The following is a 27,244-nucleotide window of genomic DNA, read 5'->3' as shown; positions in this document are numbered from 1 at the left end:
GTTCTTCTCCATATCAGTGTCAGTGTTTCTGAACTCCCTGAAATGCCTCCATTTGTAGTCTTGAGTTTTCTTCCGGGAATGAACACGTCACAATATTCCTCATTTAAACAGAAGTGTCAAAAGTATTCACCTTCATTACTCAGGTAGAAGTATAGATACTAGGGTTTCAAAGGACTTCGGTAGAAGTTGATTTTTACCCAAGTAAAAGTGTAAAAGTACTGTTTTTTTTTTAAAACTACTTAAAGTATAAAAGTACAAGTAATGTAAGGGACAAAATGCCATTAAGGACAAAAGCTTAGGCGGCGCGGCACAGGGGCCTATAGTGCACTACCCCACCTCCTCAAAAAACATTTGTTATATATATATATATTAAAATGTTAATGTTGAAAAATGAGGGATGCACTATAGGCTACCCGTTTCAGCCGCATATATGCCCATTGAAAACCTCAATAAAACGTCTCAGGTTACTTGCGTAACCTATGTTCTCTGAGTAGGGAACGAGACGCTGCGTCACTTTAATGACGTAATGGGACGCCCTCTGGGTGTGCCGATTGTCTGAAGCCCTTATAGAATCACGCCAATTGATTGGCTGATGGCGCGCACGTCGCCCCACCTGACGTAGTCACCTATATTAGCGCTCGCGCGCGCCATCTGCTCCTCAGATTTCTCTGCCGAAAAGGAAAGCCTGTCGGCAGTGCAAAGAGCTTGGCAGCGTACGCAGCGTCTCGTTCCCTACTCAGAGAACATAGGTTACGCAAGTAACCTGAGACGTTCTCTTTCATAGGTTCACTCGACGCTGCGTCACTTTAATGACGTAATGGGAACGATATACCAAACACGCCAAGCTAAAGCGCTGCCGTATCTGGCTCAAAGAACACCAGATAACCTACATGACTAGGTTAAGCAGACAGGACATGCGAACCCGGAGCCATGTCGAGATCCAAACTATAGAATCTCACAAAAGTGTGCGGAGAGGACCAACCTGCCGCCACACAAATGTCTTCCAAAAGAGCCCCTCTAAAAAGTGCTTGAGAGGAAGCCACACCTCTGGTAGAATGCGCTCTAATATCAAGAGGTGAAGGTAAACCACGCACCTCATAAGCTAAGGAAATAGCCTCTGTCACCCAATGGGAAACCCTTTGCTTCGAAGCGGCAAGCCCGCGGCGGCCAGCACCGAAGCATACCAACAGCTGGTTAGATTTCCTCCAGCTGTCTGAACGGTCAACATAACACTTCAACGCTCGAACTGGGCAGAGCAAATGAAGTTTCTCGTCTTCCTCCGAGTCAAACGGAGGGGGGTGAAAGGAGTGAAGAGTAATAACCTGAGAGCGAAATGACGTGGACAAAACTTTGGGCACATAACCTGGCCTAGGTCTTAAGGTAACCTTGACTAAGCCAGGGGCAAAATCCATACAGGTCCCACTAACAGAGAGAGCCTGTAGATCGCCCACTCGTTTCAAAGAAGATAGAGCTAACAAAAGAGCAACTTTGAGAGTCAGAATTCGCTCAGGAGCTGACTCCAAAGGCTCAAATGGAGCCAAAGTTAGCCCTTCAAGGACCACGGAGAGGTCCCAAGAGGGAATACCAGGGGAGCGTGCCGGTCTCAGGCGCCTAACCCCTCGCATGAAAGATGAAACCAGTCTATGCTTGCCTAGCGGGATTTCGTCCGACTCCCTACCGGCAGCTATAGCTGCGACATAGACCCGAAGGGTGGTGGCCGCTGCTCCAGCAGCAAATTTCTCCTGCAGGAACTCCAGAACTGAACCAACCGGGCAGTTAACTGGATCCGCTGCATGAGTCGAGCACCACGACTCAAAGACCCTCCACTTGGAGGAATAGAGCTTCCTTGTGGAGGGGGCTCTCGCATTAGCAATGATCTCCTGAACGTCTGCAGAAAGACCAGCGTTTCGTATCGTTGGCCCTTGATGGGCCATACCCACAACTTCCAAATCTCCGGGTGAGGGTGCCAAATCCTGCCCTGAAGTTGTGTCAAAAGGTCCTTCCTGACCGGTATCTCCCATGGGGAGGAGTCCAGGAGGAGAACCATCTCCGAGAACCAAGTCTGGGATGGCCAGTGTGGAGCCACCAGCAGGAGGCTGGCCCCACTCTCCCTTACTCTGTACAGAACCGCCGGAATCAGTTTGATGGGCGGGAACGCATAGAGTTTCAGATTGGGCCATGGATGCGCGAACGCATCTATCCCCAACGGGGCCGGAGAGCTCAGAGAAAACCAGAGCCGACACTGGGACGACTCCTTCGAGGCAAAGAGGTCCACTTCCGCTTTCCCGAACATCTCCCAAATCTGTGACACAGTTTGAGGGTTCAGCATCCATTCCCCTGACCGGAGCTTCTGTCTCGACAGATAATCTGCAGCGAGGTTCAAGACTCCGGGTACATGGACTGCTCTCAGGGACAAAAACTTGTCCTGAGACCACAGGAGGAGTCGGCGCGCATGCCTGTCCAGGGTGCGCGACCGTGATCCTCCCTGGCGATTTACGTGAGACACCACTGCCATATTGTCGGTCCTGACAATGACATGATGCCCCCTGAGTGAGGGGAGAAAATGCTGAAGGGCCAGGGATACCGCTCTCAACTCCAGGCAATTTATGTGCCAGGAGAGAACTTCCCCCTCCCAGATCCCCATAGCTGGTCTGCCCTCGAATACCGCACCCCAGCCGGTAAGAGAGGCGTCCGTCGTAACCATTTGGCGACGGAAAACAGCCCCCATCTTGACCCCTTTCTGAAGAAAAAGAGGGTCCCGCCACATTGATAGGGCACGAAAGCAGCCGCGTGACACCTTCAATAGGCGAAGGGCCGATCCTGTTGACCGAGCCCCTGAGCGTTTCATCCACCAGAGGAAGGGCCTCATATGGAGCAGTCCCAGGGGAAGCACCGGGGAAGCTGCGGCCATGAGACCCAGGAGCCTGCGACACGTACCCACAGAAACATGATGGCCTAGCCTGAAGCGGACCAAGCATGTTGTGATACTGGAAATCCGAGCAGGGGCCAAACGGGCCTGCATCGGAACGGAGTCCAGACGAACACCTAAGAAGGTGGTCTGCTGAGCCGGAGTAAGAACGCTCTTGTCTGTGTTCACTCTCAAGCCAAGAGATTGAACGTGTCGAAGAACGACATCTCTGTGATGACAGGCTAACTCCCTGGAGTGGGCCAAAATGAGCCAGTCGTCCAGGTAATTGAGAATACGGATGCCCTGGAGCCTCAGCGGGGCCAGAGCAGCATCCATACACTTCGTGAACGTCCTTGGTGCCAGGGCAAGGCCGAAGGGAAGGACTTTGTATTGATAAGCCTTCCCTTTGAAGGCGAACCTGAGAAACTTCCTGTGTCGTCTGACAACCTGAATATGGAAGTAAGCATCTCTCAGGTCTATAGTGACAAACCAGTCCTCCGCACGTATCTGAGACAAGATAGTCTTTAGCGTTAGCATCTTGAACTTCCCTTTGTAGAGGGCGAAGTTCAGGCGGCGGAGGTCCAGGATGGGACGCAGACCGCCGTCTTTCTTCGGAACAAGGAAATAACGGCTGAAGAAGCCACATTTCTCCTCTGTTGCCGGAACTTCCTCTATTGCCCCCTTTAGGAGGAGAGAAGAGAGCTCTTGTTGTAGCACAGAAGCCTGAGAGGCGCTGTTTACTACCGTCTGAGCGACCCCGTCGAAGCGAGGAGGGTTGCGACAGAACTGAAGCGTGTAGCCTGACTGAATCGTGCGGAGGACCCAGGATGATATCCCTGGCAAAAGTTTCCACTCGAGGAGGAAATTTGACAAAGTGGGAGGTATGATGAGGTGCGGTGGACATACCTGAGTTGGGGTGTCGAGCTGGACCTCTGAGGGGGGTGTGGCCATCCGCAGAGGAGAGCACGTGGCGTCCTGGCGCGGAGTAGGCAGTGGAAGGCTGGGGCGGATGGTGAGCCAATCAGACGTGAGGGGAGAAAGCAGAGAGCGTCTCCTTCCTCCAGCGCCGGAAAAGGCGAGGATATATTCGGTTCTGTATTCCGAAGCGCGCTGGGCGGCGGAAATGACAGAGCTGGATAGGGAGAGCTGGTGGGGGGCGGGCAGAAACGCTTGCGCGGTCTGACCCAGCCCCGGTCGTGAACTGCAGCTCCCCTTTTTCTGACCGGAGGGTCAGGAGCGACTCGAAGTGGCCGAAGCAGAAGGTTTGCTGGGCCGCTTTGGGTCGATGCGTTTGTGAGGACGTTGACGGGGAAATGGACGACCGCGAGCTCCCCAGACCGTGGTGGGTGGAGGATAACTCTGGTCGCTCCTCCGGGCGGTAAACTCTCTTTTGAAAGAGGGGCGATCTCTGGACTGAGAGGGGGAGGGGGAAGGAGCGTCCCTCGCTCTCCTCGGCATGAACTGCTTAAGAGCGGCAGACTGGGATTTTGCAGATCTAAACTTCTCAACCACAGTGTTAACCGCCTCCCCAAACAATCCGGACTGGGAAATCGGAGCGTCCATAAGGAAAACTTTCTCCTTATCGCGAATCTCAGTGAGATTAAGCCATAAGTGGCGCTCCGCCGCCACCGCGCCCGCCATAGAGCGCCCTACAGCGCGAGCTGTGTGTTTAGTTGCTCGTAACGCCAAATCCGTGGCTTTACGAAGCTCCTTTACAGCTTCCGGCGTCAAACCGGTGCCCTCGTCCATTTCCTTCAGTACATCCGCCTGATATGCCTGGAGAATGGCCATAGTATGAAGGGCCATGCCAGCCTGACCAGCCGCCATGTAGGATTTTCCAATCAGGGCAGAAGTGGTCCTGCACGGCTTAGTGGGAAGAAGGGGGCGGGACTTCCATGAGGGAGCTGAAGATGGCGCGAGGTGAGTGGCCAGCGTGTCCTCAACCGCGGGAATAGCGGAATAGCCCTGTTCCTCAAAACCCACGAGGTTAGTGAAATCAGCGGCTGCCGCGTTAGTTAGGCGGGCTGAGAACGGCTGCTTCCAGGATCTAGAAATCTCACTGTGTAGATCACTGAAAAATGGTAGCTTCCTCCGCGGAGGCCTAGAATTAGGGCCGCTGAGGAATCTCTCATCCAACCGAGAAGATTGAGCTTCGCGGGGTTCATCCGGCCACTCGATCGCGAGCTTCTGTGTAGCGCGCGCGAGTACATCCACGAGCTCGTCATACGCCGCTGATGGCCGCGCTTCCTGGCCGCTTGGCGGGAGAGCGTCGTCAGTATTTGCAGCACCGAAATCCTCGGAGTCGGATGCTGCAGTGAAAATGACATCCTCCAGTCCGAAGGAAACCGCATCGCGTGCCTCCGGGCTGGGACAGAGATAATCGTGCGAGTATTCCACAGGCGGAGTCCCGCGCACATGCTCGGGGGAGAGAGGGAGAGAAAGGGCGAGGCCCGTCTGCTCGCACTCCACATCCTCGAGCTCTACATCCGAACCCCAGGTCGCGGATCCAAGAGAGGCCTGCGCGGCCTCGGGAGCGCGACGGGGAAAAACGGATGACTCCCTCTCAAAAACCGCGAGCCTCGAGCGGAGGGTTTTGAGAAGGAGGTTATCGCAGTATTTACAGTTAGAGAACCCCTGAACCGCGTCGCGTGCGTGTGGAAATCCCAGACATTTAACACACTTACTGTGGGGATCGTCGATCGCGATGAAGCGAGTGCACGGCGGTGGGCAACGTCGGAATTCCATAGCACTTCACCACAAGGAGAACAAAGTTCCACAATCCGCGGTCGCTGAAGTGCTGAGGTAAATATCGACTGTTTTTGGGCCAGAAAAATCGATAACCGAAGGGCATGAAATGGCCGCTTCGTGAAGGCAGAGAAATCTGAGGAGCAGATGGCGCGCGCGAGCGCTAATATAGGTGACTACGTCAGGTGGGGCGACGTGCGCGCCATCAGCCAATCAATTGGCGTGATTCTATAAGGGCTTCAGACAATCGGCACACCCAGAGGGCGTCCCATTACGTCATTAAAGTGACGCAGCGTCGAGTGAACCTATGAAAGAGAACATCTTGTGAATAATGTCACGTAACGTCACATTTACCCCAGAAAAAACAGGTAAAAAAAACTGTGTCCATAAACTCATTAGTCAGCTAGAAAATATATGCACCACATTACATAGGTTATTCATTATAATTTTTAATGTTCTTCAATATTAATGCATGTTTGAATAAATCCATGTTAAATTGAATAAATTTGAATAAGTCAAGTTTTTATGATTGCCACCATGTAAATGTTCATTTCAAAAAAACAAATTGGAGTAGAAATATGATTATGTATTTGTAAAGTTAGTATTACTACTTTTATTAATATAAAAAAACCATCCTTGAGTGTAATTCATGTTTGTATTTAAATCAGTTAAGGTTAACCTTCAATATAGGTATAGTTTACAGCATTAGTTAAGAATTATTTTTAAAATTTAAAAATTTGCCATGTACTGTATCTGATATATATCCACAATAATCGATATTGAATCGAATCGAAATCGTATCGAAAGCTTGTGAATGGAAATCGAATAGTATTTATTATTACTTTTATTATTATTATTAAAAAAATCGAATCGTGAAATTTGTGTCAATACCCAGCCCTATTAACTACCATAATACGATGCATCGTTGAAGCTAGTCATGACTGTTTGCCCAAACTTTTCCCAAATTTGGTTACGTTGGTTAATGATGTCACACAGGTGGTGGCGTAATAACATTTAATTAATCCGTTTGAGATCTAGTTAAAGCTAGATTTTTTTTGCTATAAATAACGGACATGCACCTGAGGACTAATTATTATTTTTCTCAGTTAATTTGCTTTATTTCCAGATTCAATCATAGGCCCGTTCTTACATACACGCACATGCACACTCTTCAAAAACTGTGCTTTTAATCTCTTGACAAACTTAAAAGATGTAAATGACATTTGTATATATTAGAAATATAAGATATACATTTCACTGAATGTCAGCTTTGCTCAAGATAAGGATTTATTAAAGCTGCACTATGTAGCTTTTCCATCCGCTAGAGGTCGCCTATTCAAAACAAAAGCGTAGTTTGATGACGCCACGTTTGAGCGCAGAATCTTGGGACATGTGGTCTTCACCTCACAGCCGGTGGAAAAGAATCGGGACAGGACTCGGGCAGAAATCATGTTCATGGATGCGATTATTAACGTTACTGTAGTCTGAAGCAGAGCAGGACAGAGTGTGGTGAAGCTGAGGAAGCACTGGAGCGATTGTTAATGAGATGAACGCGACACACACCTCGCGAGCAGCGGGACTTTTATTATGCCACAGTCGCCGGCACCACTTCCGCTTTTCCGGTCATGAGTATGAGGTAACACAGCTCTGTTTATCATATTAGATACATCTGAGTGTGTTGATGATGTCATGACGTTACTCTGTGCGTTCTCTCAGCGGCTGCTATGACACTTGTTCACACTGCAGTGAGAGTGAAGCGTTTCTCCAAAATAAAACCGGAAACCGAGGGGAACACAGATATAATGTAATCGACAGGCCACGCCCTCACACGTCCCGGTTCCTTGGGTAAAATTGCGATTTCTCATGATATACAAATAGTTGGAAACATTTGGAATATTGTAAGTACTCAACTGAACAAAATATATAACACTGGCCTAGTGGTTTTTGGATATTTTATTGGAAAACATTTACATAGTGCACCTTTAAGTCCACATGTCATGCAAACAAGAAACTCTGCTTCTAACCACAGGTCGAGAGCTGTCGTTGCAACCACACAACTTTGTGATGCGGTTTGTGAATGTTCGTTGGAACCATAGACCATACCATAGAGACGTATTTAGGCCACGCCCACACCGGGGGGGAAAACAATCCAACGCTCTCCATTGACTTTGCATTGCGTGAGGCTGCATCCTTGTCATTTCGGACTTATAAAAAAAAAACTGAACAATGTCTAAAAGCTGATATGTGACAAAGTGTACAGCAAACAAGCTAAAAAACACTGAGATACGTTTTTATAAGCTGTCGACCCCAAAAAACGAGAGTTTAAGGAGACAAAAGTGGATAAAGGCAGTAAAGCGTGACGCTTCAGCAGGAAGAATGGGTACATTTTGGGATCTTGACACTCAGTATGCCTGTGTGTGCAGTAAATATGTTGTCACTGTTAAGTCAAATATCCAAATGTCAGTTTTATATATTATATTTCCTTTCGCTGATAACGTTCCCCTGTAGTGGGTGTAGTTCTCAGTGTAATATGACGTTTCGCGCTCTGTCTCATTGGCCTGTATCAACTTTTTTGTCCTTAAACGCTCGTTTTTTGGGTCAACAGCTTATGAAAACATCTGGGTTTTTGCTTCTGGGTTTTGTTTAGCTTGTTTGCTGTACACTTTGTCACATATCCGCTTTTAGACATTGTTCTGTTTTTTGTTATAAGTCCGAAATGACAAGGATGCCGCTTCACGCAATGCAAAGTCAATGGTGAGCGTTCGATTGTTTCCCCCCCCCGGTGGGCGTGGTCTTCGGATTATGACGCGTGTCGCTCTGTCTCTATAGTGTCCGTGACTTCACCCATAGGATTCTGAAGAGCCGTTTTGAAGCGTAAAGTAGGATGGAGCTGGCCGTTGCCATCTTGTCAGCGTGTCATCGCGCGTCACTCCTGGATAACAGAAAATTGGCAAAGAGGCGGGACGTGGGCGGAGCTGAGGTGACGCGATGACTAATGCTGCGTTCACACCTAACGCGAATAGAGCATTTGGCGCGAGTGATCTCCATGTTAAGTCAATGGAAAGGCGCGTTGACACGCATCTGGAGGTCCTGCGGCGCAATAGACGCGTTTCGCGCGGCGCGATGGATGCGGTTCCGCCTCATTTGTGCGTCCAGGGCCGGTTGCATAAACCGTTAAGACTAGTCTTACAAGTTAGACAAAAAAAAATGTCTTGAAGACTGTTCATATTTTTTTTTTAATCAGTTACATAAAAACATAGACTGGCCTAATTTGATGCGAAAAGTAAGACTGAATGCCACTTGCCTAACTGCTAGTGGCTCATACTAGATCTTAAGACACTGTCTTAACATAATGGCTTAGTTTATGCAACTGGCCCCAGTTCGCGCGAATAATGCAAATTGGACACGTGTTGAGCGTCTTGCGCGATACACGCGTTATGCGCAAAGTGGTGCTTTTTGTGCATTCACGCGTTTGAAGGGAATTCGCGTCTGACGCCCGAGTTGAAAAATCTGAACTTTGGCGTCAATTCGCGCCGCGTTAACCAATCAGGAGCCTGCTCGCTGCTGTCACTTGGTAAAGTGACTTGATGAGAGGCCCTGCATAAGATTCGAAATGTTCAAGCGTCAAACTAGGCGCGGTAGACGCGATTTTGACGCTCTATTCGCGTTTGGTGTGAACGCAGCATTACAGACAGCAGACAAACGGCAATCCACCTGGCCACGCCCTTAATTATGCAGAACTTTAAGGCTTTATATGATGTAAATGAATGAGTTATAGAATAATTCACCCCCCTCACAGTTGTCATGAAGGGCAAAATTAGCCGTATAGACCAAAACCACAATTTGCACCAGACTGTAAACATGTGTTCTTCTGCTGTAAAGTTGGGCATTTTAACATGAGCCTCAGTGAGATTCTGCTCCTTCTGGAGTCTGTCTCTAGTGGCCAGTCGATGAACTGCAGTTTAAGTCACTTCCGTATTGGCTTCAAGAGAAACTGGGGGAGGTTGCCGCTTGGTTGGAACATTGACTTTGGGAAACACAGACTCGTTGATGTGTGCTGGTAACAACAGAACTTGCGACCATAGTTGGCTAACTGACAAGCTTTACTGACAGACTGGGAAAGAGGGGCTGCAGTAATGTAAAATATGTGAAAATTTAGTTTTTTGAACATTCAAGCGTGAACCTGTTCTAGTAGAGCCCAAAAACAAAATCAAGACGTTATGAAAGGTCAGAATAGGTCCCCTTTAAGAGCCCTTTAAAGAATTGGGCAATGGTAAAATTGCCAAGATGCAGATGCCAGAACTTTGACTTTAATGGTGGAGACAACAAAGCTGAAATGCCTTGCAGAACATCTCGTTCTTATACAGTCTGTTTACAACTTTGCTCAGCCAATAAGCATTCATTGGGTTATCTTTAATAGGGGTGTGCCGCCAGCTGGTCTGTTTCTTAAAAGAAACATTTATCAAGTGCAGGTGCTGGTTCAGCTGAAGTGAGACACACCGTGTAAATCACAGAGGCCTGAAACCTTGGTTTCATTCATATCATTGTGCAGGCTCTTCTACAAACATATCTTAAATGTCTGATAAATATTTGTAGTTTATGTTTTGCATTTTACATGTAAAGTAGGTGTCCACGTAATTTTTAAGTCAACATGTAATCAAAATAAGTTGCTCCGCCTCTCTAAAATCAAGCCCCGCCCTACTGTTGTCCTGTTTCTCTTGGAAATATGTCATGTTTTAGATGTAAAATCTGTTGGTAATGGTGATGACCAGGGCCGGCGCGTGTTTATATGCAAACTAGGCAGCAAGGAAGAGAGATTTCATTTTTTATTTTATTTATTTGTATTGGAAATATTGCACTTATATCAAAAAGTGATCACCCCATTTGTTATTCTAAACTTTCCTTCATTCTACCTAGTAGTGTCACTGCGTTATCAGCGGCCCACCAGGAATTCTCCCGAATCTTCCGATTAGGGCTGCACGATATACAGTTTTATGCGATGTCGCATCCGTGATGTCTAGTATAGGTATAGGCCAGCTGCACCGGTTTGGCCTTCTGAGAAAATTTAGCAAATCCTAAAAGATTCCTCTGATCCTAGGCTAAAATCTGACGCTAAAGTTTGACACGTTCACAGACAGCCGATTAATGACCGCTGCGATCAAATTTGACCTCGGACGAAATTCTGGCAGTGTCAGAAGATTTGGCGCACAATCCTGCAGTGTGACTTCTCCTACGACAACCGTCAAATTATCTTCGTTTTTCAAGACAAACTATGACCAAAATGAGCACTTGAGATTTCTTTGTAGCCACCATTTCAATCCCGCGTGTGATGCAGCTCACTGTCACCGAACACGTCATTGATTGATGATAGAAAACTCCAGACAAGTTTTCTTGCGTGTGTCCATTTTAGCGTGCCTTGACTATTAAAGGATTAGTTCACTTTTAAATAAACTATTGCTGATAATTTACTCACCCCCATGTCATCCAAGATGTCCATGTCTTTCTTTCTGCAGTCGAAAAGAAATTTAAGGTTTTGGATGAAAACATTCCAGGGGTTTCCTCCATATAATGGACTTCAATGGGCTGCAAACGGTTCAAGGTCCAAATGACAGTTTCAGTGCAGCTTCAAAGGGCTTTAAACGACACCAGATGATGAATAAGGGTCTTATCTAGTCAAACGACCAGTTTCTGCGAGAAACCCAGCAGTATTTATGCTATTATTTTACCTCTTAACAGAGGAGCGCGATCGTCTCTGAGCTCCGCCATCACTTCCGGGGAGTGAGGTCAAATTCGATCATGGTTATAGATATATCGATAGTAGATGCCTCATTCTACTGATCCATGCAATCGCTAATGAGGCATCTACGTATACATCTATGACCACGATCTAATTTGACCTCACTCCCCGGAAGTAATGGCGGAGCTCAGAGACGATCATCCTGGACTGTTTTCATCCTTAATTAACATCCAAAACCTTAATTTCTTTTCGACTGCAGAAAGAAAGACATGGACATCTTGGATGACATGGGGGTGAGTAAAATTATCAGCAATAGTTTATTTAAAAGTGAACTAATCCTTTAATGACAACTGAGATCTTACAGTGTGACATGGCTTACAGCAGGGATCATGTTCGTCCAGTCTGACAAGGACCAATCGTGAAGGACTATTATAAATCGCACAGTGTGCAGCCGACTTTATCCTGATATACTGACTAAAACAGAAATACAACATTAAAAAAATATATAGATGTTTTTAAAAAAACAAAACAAAAAAAGTGAATTGAGCTCTCTTTCGTGTATTTTTAATGTCAAAAATACAATTATGTCAAAATGTGAGTTTTGTCGTTTATGTAATGCTTAAATGCTCAATTAATGCATTACAATTTAACTAAACTCATTCGATTTTAGTCGAGTAAAACTAGACGACATGATTCAGGTGACTAAAATTCTACTAAATCAAAATTTGCTGGCAAAATTAACACTGAGACAATGTCTGTACCTAAATAGTTAGATTTACCTGAAAAACATAAAGCACTGTATCTGTATTATTGTACTTATCCAAGCAGAATTAGTATTTTCAGCTGTACTAGTAGTTGCATGCTGATTTCTTTTTTTTAACAGAATGACAAAAAAAAAGAAAGAATCAGAAAACATGCTTGTGTAAGCTTTTCTTTTAGTGCAATTTATCACATGCATCTTAAAGGCGTGTTTTTTTTCTAGACTTGGTTGTGTTTATGGGGCGCAGTATAACATGTCTTAATGCTTCTTTTTTCTTAAAACGCCCTATTTTTCTTATATTTTTCCTTTATTCCACACCGCTGTCTCCACTGTCCTTTGAACGGCTCGTTTGCTTCCTGCTTCTGTGAAGCCCATCCCTCCGAAAAACGCAATGGTCGTAGATTGGTTAGATGGCCAAATGTAGTTTGTAGTTCTGCAACAGCTCTCTCTCTTTCGTAATGACGGCGACGTGGCCTCGCCCACTTTGTGGCGTGTTCGCGGGGGCAGTGTTTGTTAATAGCAGGTGTTTATGATGTCACCAACCCGGGAAGAAGCTTGTTGTAGTCCAAACCGGCCGCTTTTGTAGGCAATAAACTGCCATAACTTTAAAACGCAATGATCTTAGATTGGTTAGATGGCCAAATGTAGTTTGTAGTTCTGCAACAGCTCTCTCTCTTTCGTAATGACGGCGACGTGGCCTCGCCCACTTTGTTGCGTGTTCGCGGGGGCAGTGTTTGTTAATAGCAGGTGTTTATGATGTCACCAACCCAGGAAGAAGCTTGTTGTAGTCCAAACCGGCCGCTTTTGTAGGCAATAAACTGCCATAACTTTAAAAGACTATCTCTGTTTGCATTGAACTTTCAGCACTGTAACTTTGCAGATACTGTTTATGCTCAAGCAGCAACGTTACACACTAACTAAAGTTAAAAAAGTGAAATCGCATGCAACCACCCCTTTAAAGATCGTTGTGTTGCTACAACAGAAACTAACCTCTACCCTACCCTGACAGACAGCTTTCATGACCAATGATATTGACCTTTCGGCACGCCCATTACTCCAACCTGCAGATACGTGTTCAAATCACGTGTTTGATTGTGAGTGTGAAGTGGGGTGGCCCTGGTGATGACGCGTTGACATATTAAAGGCACAGCAGCAAAAAATGGTTCGAGAAATGGGTAATGACTGATTTTGGCCAAAAAATAAACGACATTATAAGTGGACCTTCAGTGAGAGAAATAAAATGATGAAAATGTATGAGATGCCCCATTTTAATATGATTTGCATCATGCAACACCAGCTCTGTGCCTGTTAAAAACTCAAAATATTAATTCAGATCCAGTATTGAAACATTCCCTGTGTCCCAGTTGTTTTTTTCTAAGCTAACAAACCTTTTCTTGCTTTAATTAAAGCCTGAATGGCTCTGAGCCTTATTTGATCAGTGTGTGAAGTTCCCTGTGTTGTGTGTTGCTGTAGGTACCTGATGTGCAGTAATTCTGATGACCTGCGGGCTAAAGCTGAGTGGGAGGGCAAAGGGACGGCCTCGCGATCCAAACTCCTCGACAAGCTTCAGAGTGAGTTACTCAACCCAAACTACACCAGCTGGATCATTCCGGTTATGCTTCCTTTTAAATCCCGTCACTGGAAAATGAATATGCTTGTGTTGTTATTTAATGAAATATTTCTATGAATGGGTAAATCAGACTTTGAGAAATATGCATTGATGATGCTTATACAGTAGTGGCCAAAAGGGATGTCCGGCCTAGTGACATCTACAGTACAGCCTTTATTCCAATATTATTAAAAATGCGTTAAACTATGAACAAATGGAAAAACAAGGGAAACAATGAAATATTAATAACTGATTATGTTGTAGTCAATTTATGCTTTTTCCTGTGAACTTTTTTTCTGTGCATTGTTTTTTGCATAGTAAATTAAAACCTGTAGTGTTAGTTTGCCAAACCATTTTTAATGTTTTGTTCTTCCCTCATATTTAAAATATTTATTTGCCTCATATTTTGATATTTTAATCAAACTTGTAGGGTCATTAAAAACAAACTTCACCTCCGGACATCTTTTGGCCACTACTGTACACTTTAACCTTATTTATTTATTTAATTATTTATATGAATAAAAAATATTATTAATGTGATTATTGCACAATGGAAAGAACATTAACAGGATGAAATAAAGGGCTAAAAATAGGAAGTGGGCAGCTTGCATGGGAATTTTGGTATTTTTCTTTTACCGTAGTGCCACAAACCGTAGTCCGATGTAGTTCATTCTTTTACCGTTGTGCCACTAACTATTTCACAACATTACAGTTCCTAAAGTCCACTGCTAAAACTTTTCCCACCAAAAATGATGTCATTGATTCCATTCAGGAACTTTTGTTAGTTAAACTATCCAGATGTGAAATTGGCCACAGGAAAAATAAAATAAATATTTCCATTACAGTGTTTTGTTTGTTCAATTTAATAATAAAATTCAGATTTAATTTAATTTTATACATAAATAAATAAATAACACCATGACAAAACCATGTCGTAACCATGTCAACATAGGCTCAAATTCTCTTCTAAATTCACTTTTAGGAAATGTGAGTTTAATATTTATGCATTATGCTTAAGCAAAAGGTCGGTGCTATATTGTGACTATTTTTCAACGCAGAAGTAAGCTATTTTCTGTGAATGTGCGAGACTTCCGATTCATTAGTAAAACTATTTGCGCTACAAACAAGTGTGTTTATAATTACATCAGTACATTTAAATAATATGGGAAGAAATGGCATATCAAGCAGACAGAACGCGTTTTTCAGGTTTGAAAATGTGAGGCGCACCACACTGCCTTTTCCGGTTGACATTTTTCAATTTAGAAAAGAGAAGTGTGCTGCAGTTTTAGTTTTTATGTTGCTATGCAACCCCTGAATCAGCTGTGCTGTCAGTCTAATCAAGGTAACAGTCACCACAACAGAAGGCCCGCCTCAGGGCTCGCAAAATTTGAAAATGCCTGGTAGCCCTTCGGGCAGGCACTCTTGAGATTTTGGTAGTCCGAAAAGAATTTAACTAGCCCAAATAAAAAAAGAGCATTTTTATGTAGAAAATTGAACTGGAGTCGAAATCTCAATCAAAAACACATGTATTTGGTTCTAACTGAACTGACATTTCTATGGATTTCTATCCTGACCTGTCTTTTTTGGATCAGCAGAACTGAAATACCGGTATAAATCCATGCGCATCTTAACATTTTCTCACACACACACACACACACACACACACATGTTGGGTTTTCATGTTTTATGGGGACTTTCCATAGGCGTAATGGTTTTTATACCGTACATACCGTATATTATATTCCCCTACACTGCCCCTGCCCCTGAACCTACCCATCTCACACACACACACACACACACACACACACACACACACACACACACACACACACACACACACACACACACACACACACACACACACACACACACACACACACACACACACACACACACACACTGCCCCTGCCCCTGAACCTACAAAATCTCACACACACACACACACACACACACACACACACACACACACACACACACACACACACACACACACACACACACACACACACACACACACACACACACACACACACACACACACACACTGCCCCTGCCCCTAAACCTACCCATCACAGGAGACATTCTGCATTTTTACATTTTCAAAAAACATCACTTAGTCTGATTTATAAGATATTTTCCTCATGGGGACCTAAAAATGTCCCCACAAGGACGAGGATTTCGGATATTGCCATCTTTGTGGGGACATTTTGTCCCCATAACGTAGGGATTACCAGTCCACACACACACACACACACCGATTTTCACAATTTTCTCCACTGCGCATGCAATCTCTTTCATTCAGTAACAAAAAAATACATGTAAAGTAGTAAGTTCTTTGGCAAAATTACATTTCCTTAATAGTCTAAACACATTCTTAAATTGTCACTGTTTCCGTCAGTGCAGCTTCCCGAACACAACATCAAATATGATCAACCCAAGCTAAGACTGAATATATATAATATAATTTATTAGTTTATTGTCATATATACTCTGTGTTTCACAGAGTTGGTAAGTTATTAAACAATATTTGTTAACACTTTACATATGGTTGTATTAGTTACCATTAGTTAATGCATTAGTTAACATGAACTAACCATGAACAACAGCATTAGTTAATCTTTGTTAATGTTAGTTAACAAAAACCCAGCTGTTCATGGTTTGTTCATATTAGTTCACAGTGCATTAACTAATGTTAACATGATTTTAATAATGCATTAGTAAATGTTGAAATGAACATTAACAAAGATAAATAAATGCTTTATAAGTGCAGTTCATTATTAGTTCATGTTAACTAATGTAGTTAACTAATGTTAACTAATGAACCGTATTGTAAAGTGTTTTATATAATGAGCTCTAGGAGGTGTTCTAGGCGTATGTTGTCCTTGATTGGTTTTCCCTGAAGAGTTGAAAATGGAAGTAAAAAAGTAATGCTTGTTCGTTGCATTTTACCATGAAATGAGTTACAAACAAACACAATAATGGTTTATCTCTCATCACAATTAATTTGAATGTCATTTATGTTTTAGTACTTGGCCCGCCCGATCGGTGGATATAGAGCCGCACATAACTAACACACACACGCTCACGCTCACGCTAGCAGCGCTTATTTTTTTCCGCCGCACATTTTAATAGATTAGAGCATGTAGGCTTCACCGCATGCAGAGGCGTTTAATGGATTAAAACTAGAGGCATATCTTAACTTTAAGGTTACTTTTATCATGCAAACTGCCTATATACAGCAGTCCGGTGATTTATTTTGGTAGCCTGACTGAAAAACACATTAGCCCCGGGACGTCGGGCAGGCGATTTTGCGAGCCCTGTGCCTCTACATTCATTCAATTGGACAATAGAAAAAAACGCAATAACGTCAGGCACTTTTCTGCTCAGAGTTGATTTTTTTTTTCACCTCAATGCGCTCAGTAGCCTGATCCTACCAGACTCTCGTACATTTATTTTGCACAGAGAGTCCGGCCACTCTCCATTGACAAGCGTTAACTTCCTTGAAGGCGGGAACTCTGCTGAAGTTTAAAACTATTGGATCTGCCATAACCAATTGCTAACGTTTGGTTGGGACGTATGACATCTCAAACTAGCACACAACGTCAACGTCATTGTTCTCAGCCGCTCCCTCTGTTCGCTGATTGGACAGGTTCAAATTTGACCGGAGAAAACCAGAGAATATACCGCAATCCCAGACGGAGCACTGAAGGAAAAATTTTAGCTCCTGGAAAAACGTGAGGCGCCCGGGGCGCACAAAGAGCGCGCATAACACTCACTGCCAACATAAAACTATTTTATAAAGGCGCCTCTCACTGCAAAAAACGCGTTCTGTCTGATCGGGGCTTAAGATGCTGTTTTGTATAGATACAAATAAATGAAAGTGGATTTCAATTCCATTTTCACATTCAAATATAGCCGCACAAAACTAAAGAATGGCTATCTGAGAATTATTATTGGGTAAAACTATTTTACAGTGTCCTTGTTACACACATTACATGTAGTTACTAAATTATGCATAATTACATGCATCTAGCCCGAAACCAAACCCTATAGTTAGTACATGCAGTTCATTATTATTACTCCGTATTTAAATCTGTAATTGCACTGTGACAAAGACACCTTAAAACAAAGTGTAACCTTGGTGTAAACCTTATTATTCACTTTAATTTATTCTGTTTACTTCTCTCTCTCTTCATTCCCTCTTTTGTTTTCTTTTTTTACAGTTTCATGTAATTGTTTTTTTTCAGCTAGGGTTCGGGTCAGTTCTATTTCAGTTCAGCCAATTCAGGAGATGAATTGAATTCGGGGCGGTAACCTAAAGAGCGTGAAGGACCTGCGTAGTCTCAAGTCCAAGATGTGAATTTCACTTTATGTCCTGTGTTGGCTGAATTCAGATGAAACTGAGTCTAACCCTCCACGACCTCTATGCTCCATCTCTGTATCTGTCTCTCATATCTCTCATACAGCGTACTTGCCTCCGTCCGTGATGCTGCCGCCCCGCCGCCTGCAGACTCTGTTGCGTCAGGCAGTGGAGCTGCAGAGAGATCGCTGTCTCTACCACAACACCAAACTGGACAGTGGACTGGACAGCGTGTCTCTGCTCATAGACCACGTGTGCAGCAGGTACATGAGGAAACTTGACGGATGTATTGTCTAGGGCTGCCTCCTGATGGTCGACTAAACGTTAGTCAACGAGAAGCGGCTTCGTCGACCAAGATTTTATTAGTCGCAGAAAAATAAACACAAGTCAGCTTGTGCTTCGGATACTCAACAACAACAAAACTGGAGAATGTCACGCAGCCAAAATGTCCGAAATTGTCAGTAGCGCTGTTTAGCCTTACATGTTCGAACCGGAGTTGGACACTCCATCTTTCTTTCAGAAACAACTTTTGTGCAAATCCATTGTTGAACTGACCGTCGTTTGTTAAGCAGTCTGGCGTAAAATGAGTTTCGCAAATATATAACTCTTTAACGACTTTCTTCTGCACATTTCCTTCATAAATGAAATTGAACTACGGTGTCCTCAGTGGCTCAGATGGCGAGAGTCAATGGTCCTGTCCCAAATGGCACACTTCATATGCACTTTCGGTCTTGTGGACTAACAATGGCTGCCGCGTGCACGTGTCTGTTAAAGGGATAGTTCACCCAAATATTAAAATTAGCCCATAATTTACTCACCCTCAAGTCATCCTAGGTGTAAATGACATTCTTCTTTCAGACGAATAAAATCTGAGTTATATTACACAAGTCCAGGCTAATCCAAGCGTTATTATAGCAGTAATAGTTGCTCTGTTTTTTAAGTCCCAAAAAAGTGCATCTGTCCGTCAAATAACTGCTCCACATGGCTCTGGGGGTTAATAAAGGCCTTCTGAAGCGAATCGACGTGTTTCAGAAGGCCTTTATTAACACCCCAGAGCCGCGTGGAGCAGTTATATGATGGGCAGATGCACTTTTTATGGACTTCAAAAACAGAGCAACTATTACTGCAATTCTAATGCTTGGATTAGCCTGGACTTGTGTAATATAACTCAGATTTTATTTGTCTGAAAGAAGAATGTCATGTACACTTAGGATGACTTGAGGGTGAGTAAATCATGGGCTAATTTTAATTTTTGGGTGAACTATCCCTTTAAGTCCTCGAGACCGTAGGGTGTCCTATTTGTCATTTTAGGTCTCAGAAGGGTGCTCGCGAACGTCCCCTTTGCGGTCGATACGCGGCCTCGATGCGCACTTCTGCCGAGCCCGCACTGGTGTGGGTTTCACAGTGGACTTCTTCCAGACAGTCAAAGCGGCGTTTCGTCATGAAAGTGCGGACTCGTAGGAAGACCGCGAGGGTTTAGGGTGCCATTTGGGACAGGGCCAATGGAGGCTCTAATGTTCATTTGTATCCAATAACAAAACATTTGTAATGTTTTTTGGTGCAGACGTATCTTCAGCTGCTACAGCGAGGAAACCGAAATGGCGGACTGCTGGTCTCTGTAAATACACTTTATACAACCTGCAGACCTTCTTATTCCAGATAAAATTCAGCATGTTAGTCTAAATCTGAAAAAAAAAAATGGTAACGCTTTATTTCGATGGTCCACTTTAGACATTCGTCTATAAGTAACTTTGCAACTACTTGTCAACCAGCAGTCATTAGAGTATTAATAGGCTTAATACCTGCTGACACTATTTTGCTGCTCCCTCAACAAATATTATACTGTCTATAAGCAGAGATGTATAGTAACGAAGTAGAACGACTTCACTACTGTACTTAAGTACTAAAAGGCAGTATCTGTACTTTACTAGAGTATTATTTTTTTCTCCTACTTCTACTTTTACTTCAGTACATATTTTCGATGAGTTTAATACTTTTACTCCGATATTTTTAATGTGCTGCATCGTTACTCGTTACAATTATAAAAATGTTACGAATCATTCCATTCCAAACCCACATTACCGCGCATGAGAGAGAGAGAGCGCGCGCGAGAGTGCGAGAGAGAGATAGAGCGCGAGAGAGAGAGCGCGCGAGAGAGCCCCGCGAGCGCGCATTCACTGTCTTTAAAACAACACGAGCGTCTTGCGCTCAAATTGCTCTCTATTTGTTTACATAGTTAATGTGCACTGTGAAGTAACATATACAAACAATGAACAGCTGTATTTTTATTAACTAAGATTAATAAATACAGTAACAAATGTATTGATCATGGTTAGTTCATGTTAGTTATTAGTCTAATACATTAACTAATGTAATGTTAACAAATCAAACCATATTGTAAAGTGTTACAAACAAATCATTTACTCAGAACGCCTCTTGAAATGAGAATATAAGTGTGCTTACCCCATTTTTTTTTTAGTAAGAGTGGTTATAGTAAGATTTAATCTTAATGAACTACAGTATTTTCAGGTTATTTATATGACAATATGTAGAAAAATTACCTACCAACATTGTGATTGTCCTTAGCTTAATCATTTGAAATAATAAAAACAATATGATGTTCAAACTTTTGACTTTCTTTAATAACTACATAACACAATACTTGTACTTTTACTTTCAGTACTTGAGTAGTAAATTTTAAAATAAACTACTTGCAATACTTAAGTACAAAAAATGTTGAATACTTTAGTACTTCTACTTAAGTGTGGTGCTTAAAGAGCACTTCAACTTCTACTCAAGTCACTTTTTCGATAAGGAACTTGTACTTTTACTCAAGTATGTGTCTCTAGTACTTTAAATGCGAAAGACTTCTCGTTGAGGGGAAAGCTGTCTCGTGTCATATTGTAATGATGATTGTTAGGGTGAAGTTAGGATAGAATATGCAAACACTACGTTTACATTACGCCTATACTGTAGTTTGGCTTTTTATAGAAATAAAAACAATTTAATTCGGTTCGAGCCGTACATGGTGGCGGAGGATTCGTTGCGCAGCAGAAGCTTTAGACTTATATTTGAAAATGCGCGTTCAGCACCACCAGTACTCTATTCCCAGAGTACACATGATCGCAAAATTCAAAGTGAAAGTAAACGCGAGCGCACATTCAAACGTGATTTCAATACGTTACCTTTGTTTGAAAGCGGCTCCCTGAGGCGAGTGAATATCTCCCAATATATAAGCTGTCTCGTTGTAACCATCTCTGAGCTCTGTATCATGCTTGAAGAAAAATGTGGTCTCTATTTGCACTTTGAATATTGAGTACTTTGATTATGGTATTATGGTTATTGTTTGCACTTAATATCTATGATCAGTTCGTGGGAAGGAGTTCAGTAGGAGGTCAAAAGAAGTTCATGTGCAGTTCTGAGGTCTGAAGAGACAATCATACAGGAAAAAAGACAGTCAGTTGAGTTTTTGGCAAAACCTTTACAGTGCTTGTTGTCTTTACTGCATATGATCATTCATACTCAGAAAGTAGAACTGAAATGACATTCATTACAAGATGATGAGTTAAAGCATTTCAAATGCACCTGCAAACAATTTTTCTAGTCATGTATTTCATCATTGAGGATTTCTTAAAAATACTATGTAAAAATCTCGTCTCGTTCTCGTGAACCCAATCTCGTATCTCGTCTCGTGAGATAAGGGTCTCGTCACACCCCTACTGAACCCAAACAGTCAACTAATACTCTAATGAGAGTAAGTTGACATGTAGTTGCAGAGTTGCTTATAGTCAGTAGGATGTCTAAAGTGGAGTATCAAAATAAAGTGTAAAGCCACTTTTCCACTGCAGGAAATTTGGGACTTTGGGGTGGTACTCAGTGTGTTTCGACCGCAGGAACCAGGGTCAAAATGAAGTTCCGGGTAAATATTTCCCCCTCAAAACTGCCCTGCTCGCGAGGTAGTGCTTTTTCAAAGTTCAGGAACTTTCGGGGGTGGGACTTGGGCGCTGAACAGGCTGATTTGGTTGGCTTCACGCTAGGGCTGCAACAAACGATTATTTTAATAATCGGTTAATCTAACAATTATTTAGAACGATTAATCGACTAATCGTTGATTATTGTCATTGTCGTCGATGACTAATCAGTACATTTTGAACGATCATTCAGCTTTTTCAGTTAGTTAAAACATTGAGTTATACATATTCTAACTATAATATATAAAAAAGGAAGTCACTTCAGCTTTTGAAATGGATGTTTTAATTAACTTTGAGCCAAGTTCTCAGAACTCGAATCACACACAAATGCTCTCTAAGCATTGTTTAAATATTCTGTTCGCTTTCAATTGAAAAAATAAATAATAATAAACAAAAATTAGCTGCATTACAGACAAAAAAATAGATGTTTGAATGTAAACATCTCTTGACAGCAGTATTAAGAGCTTCATTTGTAAAACAATAATAGGCCCACTGCTTTTCTTAGAACTGAAACAGAAAAAGAGGACATTTACTTCAGGACACAAAGAATGGTAAAAATATTCATCTGCAAATGACATTGCAGACAAAATGACATAATATTAATCTCTTACATGACAATTGAGCTGACAGATTCTCATTCACCTTTTAATTAACAGTATGAAAAAGTAACTGACATGATATTCTTCCTAACACCGCCTTTTGTAAGTCTTCATGCATATGGAACAAGATACAGGCAAGTGATGAGACTATAATACCTAATAGTGTTATAATAATAAAAACAGTCCTGACTCCAAGCTCGATCAAACTTTATTCTATGCTCACATTACTGTAATTACATTATTATTGATAATATTATTACAATTATTAGTAGTATTGCAGTAGCATTCTCTAATAAAGAGATTTACCGCTAGTTAGTCTTCTTTAAGTGCTCCAACATGCACGTTGTGCTCCCGTGAAAAGTTTGGCCTTGCACGTCTCAATCAGCTCTAGTTCAGTAGTCGGCACTGATCAGGACTAGAGTCAATGGGCTGATCCCTGATCAGTGTCCTGACTACTGAACTAGGGAGCTGATTGAGACGCAGCCTCATTCGTGCTGTTCTCTTTTACCGCAACATTTGTAAGGGCTGCATTACACTCTAGCACTACAGCGCCGTAGCGGTCAAATCGCGATATTGCAGGCCCTTACGATCGGTCACATGAGATCAAACGACTACTCGACAACAAAGATATTTGTCGACAATTTTTTATTGTTGACGTTTTCGACAATGTCGACTAGGGATGCCACAATTCTCAATATAATATTGAACCGTTCGGTACGGCGTTCACGGTTCGATACGCGCTTGTGAATTGCGTTTTTTTCGGTTTCGCATTTAATTAATAATTTTTCTACAAATTCTATAATTTGCCTCCATCCCAATACTGAACAACACGACATACATTCACATCACATGTTAGTGTTAGAGTTATACTCACGGACCACTTGAGTTATTCACAATCACCAAAGTTCATTATTTGCATGCGTTTTAAAGCCTTGCCGGTTTCATTCACGTGCGCGGTTTTAACATGCGCTTTTCAGGGCGCGCGCACTAAACGCCTGTCAAACATGTGATTACTGGACTAATAGTCGTCTTACTGCGCTAATACTGTCAAATACAAACAAGGTTAACATAAACACAGTCGGTTATGTCTAAAGTGAAAGTAAAATCGCAATCGTGTCTGTATATTAGACACACGCAGGTCTTAAATTGAGAACAGCGCAGCCTATAGTGAACACGCTGTCCTTAAAGGGACAGTTCGCCTATAAAATGATGTCATTATTTACTCACTCTAATGTTGTTCCAAACCTGTATTCATTTCTCGATGACAGAATTATCATTTTTGAGTGAAATATCCCTTTAATGTTAATACAACAACAAAAGACAAAGAGAAAATCACTCACTGCTCTTGACTGAAAAATTAATACAGTAGCTAAGAATCAGTGTATATTTTATAGTGAAGTCTATGTAGTATTTTTTTTTTTACATTCATTCATTCAATTTCATACTTAAATGCTGCTGTACAGCTCTGAGCTGCCAGTGTAAATCTTTATATATATTTATTTTATATTAAACAATACACTAGGAATGTGTACAGGTTTTTTTTTAAAGTAAAGTTTTAAGTTTAAGTAAGGTTTTTCAATTCTTTTAAGTAAAATAAAGAAAGAGTATTGCAATAAAAAAATACTTTTTTTCTCCTTAACCTCTTGCTTGCTGTTCCTAAGAATAGAATAACAAAAAATGTATGTGACGAGCCATCAGAACCGAACCGAACCGAAAACCGTGGTTAAAAACCGAGGTATGTATTGAACCGTGGACTAACTGTATTGTTGCATCCCTAATGTCAACTAATCGTTTCAGCCCTACTTCACACAGTATTTTATTTCAACCGGCATTGAAATCCGTGCGCATTCCTACGTCACTGGACTAATCTTCACTGTACTTTAGACCGTGGTGGAAACGCAGACAGCAGCAGGTCTGGGGGGAAAAAAGTTCCTGGGACAAATTGTTCGGGGTAATTTTGGTGGAAACGGGGCTTTAGAGTAAAAAAGTTCTAGGGTTTGTCAGGAAAGCCTAATGTAGGCGTTTGAATGAATGCAAGTTAAACAGGCTTATTGAAGCTGCGACTGTTATCTCCAGGAAACAGTTCCCCTGCTACACCCAGCAGATCTTGACGGAGCACTGCAATGAAGTCTGGTTCTGCAAATTCTCCAACGACGGCACCAAACTGGCCTCGGGATCCAAAGACACAACAGTCATTATATGGCAGGTTGACCCCGTGAGTGACCTTCCCCATTAAAATAACGCCGATCTTCGCTCCTGATCCAAGAGTTTGATGGCTTGAGGTGTTTTGACAGGAAACTCATCAGCTCAAGCAGCTGAAGACTTTGGAGGGTCATGCCTATGGGGTTTCCTATCTGGCCTGGAGCCCAGATGACACGTATCTGATAGCCTGCGGCCCGGATGACTGCTCCGAGCTCTGGCTGTGGAACGTACAGGTGAGGGTCTCGCCCGCTCAGACTCCGCTGACCTACAGTCAGCTCTCAGATTCTGTCCAGCAGCTCGTCTCGTGTTTAAATGGCCACTGTGCTCACCCAGACAGGGGAACTGAGAACCAAAATGAGCCAGTCCCATGAGGACAGCCTGACCAGTGTGGCCTGGAATCCAGACGGCAAGCGTTTCGTTACCGGAGGTCAGAGAGGCCAGTTCTACCAGTGTGTAAGTGCTCTCAGATATAACTGGGTGAATCTCTTCAACAAATGTCCAGGTTATATTTTAGCCAAACGATATATTGAAATTTGGTAGTAACCTTTTAAACCAGTTCCAAGAAAAAAAGTTGATTTATACTGGATAAGTGTACGGTAACAAAGCACTTCTAAATCATTTGCAATCTATTAGTTAATAGTTAATCAATAGTTTATAAACTGTAGTGAATACATTAATAGACTTTAGACAAAGAGTGAGTTCTTCATGCATTATCACTGTAATTAACGTGTCATTTAAAGGGTTATTGTTTAATTAGCTCATGTAAATAATGCTTTGTTAACATCTTATTAATCATAAATTGTTCTCACTTTAGATTAGGTCACGGAAAAATTGAAAATTACATTAAGTGCTTTAAAACAACCTTTATTAGACATTAATTGCATTATTATTCAGTATTCATTAAAATGTTTACAAATACATTAAGCACACACAATGGGTTTCCATGTTTTATAGGGACTTTCCATAGAAATAATGATTTTTATACTGCACAAACTGTATATTGTTCCCTAACCCTAACTGGTGTATTTTAACAACGTGACCTAATGATTATTTGTCTGTATTTCATATTGACACAACATTGTTATTTATTTATTTATTTTGAAGTGGTTATGTTTAGCTTTGGGGATATGCTATATGTAAATATTTTAAATAACTCTTAATAATAATGCTATTAATGTCTAATAAACGTTATTTTAAAACACTCTTTCTGTGACCTAATCTTAAGTTTTAAAAAAACTATTTACTGTTAATAAGTTGTTAACAAAGCATTATCTAACTCTTTACATATGAGCTAATTAAACAACAACAATAATAATTAGCTAAAATACAGTGACAAATGAATGAATTAACTATTTGTATACAATCTATTAATATCAACTACGGTTTGTAAACTATTAATTAACTATTAACTAATAGATTGCAAATGCTTTATAAGTGCTTTTATGCCGTATCTTTATTATAAAGTGTTACCAAAAAGGCTTCTTAATATTTGATCAGACAAACACAATGTTTTTTTTGTTCATTATTAAAATCAGCTTGCATTAAATTCAATAAAACCAAAATATTTTTCACAATAAAGTAAGGAGAATTTGGCTGTGAATGTGCTTCATTGTCTTGAAATTCTCAAAATTCATTAAAGAAAACATACACTACAGTTTAAAAGTTTGAGGTCGATAAGATTTTAAAATTATTTATCCCTGTTTGATTAAAATTAAAGTAAAACCTGTAATAGTGTGAAATTTTATTACACATTAAAATAACGGATTTCTGTTGTAATGTATTGTAAACTGTAATTTATTCCTGTGATCATTACTCCAGTCTTCAGTGTCACATGATCCTTCAGAAATCACTCTGATATGAGGATTTGCTGCTCAGAAACATTTCTGATTATTATCAAATTTGAAAACAGTTGTGCTGCTTCATATTTTTGTGGAAACCGACTTTTTTGGAGAATCAGGATTCTTCAGCGTTTATTTGAAATAGTTTTTTTTGTGAACAGTATAAGTCAAGTCACCTTTATTTATGCAGCTTCACAGTGTTAACAGGAAAACAGAATTTGAATCGGCTGTACAGCCGCTCATAGTGATATGTGATCGTGATCAGTGATATAAAGCAAGCCCAAAGGCAAAAGAGGCGACGGTGGCAAGGAACCAAAACTCCATCAGGTGACGGAATGGAGAGAAAAAAATAGATAAATGTCTTTACTGTCACTTTTGATCTATGTAATGCCTCCTTGCTGGATAAATATATTAATTTATTATTTAAAAAAATATCTTTCTGACCCCAAACTTGTCAACGGTTGTGTACATGTGATGTAATATGCCCTGGACATGTTCTTGACAGGCCTGTGGAG

General features: G+C 41.9%; 1 protein-coding gene across 2 annotated transcripts in view; it reads left to right on the top strand.

Annotated features, from left to right (window-relative positions):
• The window catches only part of wdr26a (WD repeat domain 26a), a 68,083-nt gene that overhangs the window by 23,571 nt on the left and 17,268 nt on the right, over nt 1–27,244 (top strand). For both annotated transcript variants that reach the window (XM_079836158.1, XM_079836157.1), the window contains exons 5-9: nt 13,624–13,721; nt 18,226–18,382; nt 24,766–24,904; nt 24,984–25,124; nt 25,225–25,344. In XM_079836158.1, coding sequence (XP_079692284.1) covers nt 13,624–13,721; nt 18,226–18,382; nt 24,766–24,904; nt 24,984–25,124; nt 25,225–25,344 — 655 coding nt within the window. The remainder of the gene's footprint in view (nt 1–13,623; nt 13,722–18,225; nt 18,383–24,765; nt 24,905–24,983; nt 25,125–25,224; nt 25,345–27,244) is intronic.

The sequence above is a fragment of the Gobio gobio genome, assembly GCF_949357685.1.
Source record: "Gobio gobio genome assembly, chromosome: 15".
NCBI classification, from domain to species: Eukaryota; Metazoa; Chordata; class Actinopteri; order Cypriniformes; family Gobionidae; genus Gobio; species Gobio gobio.
Note: the sequence above shows the minus strand (reverse complement) of the source record. Positions and strands in the feature narration are given on the sequence as shown.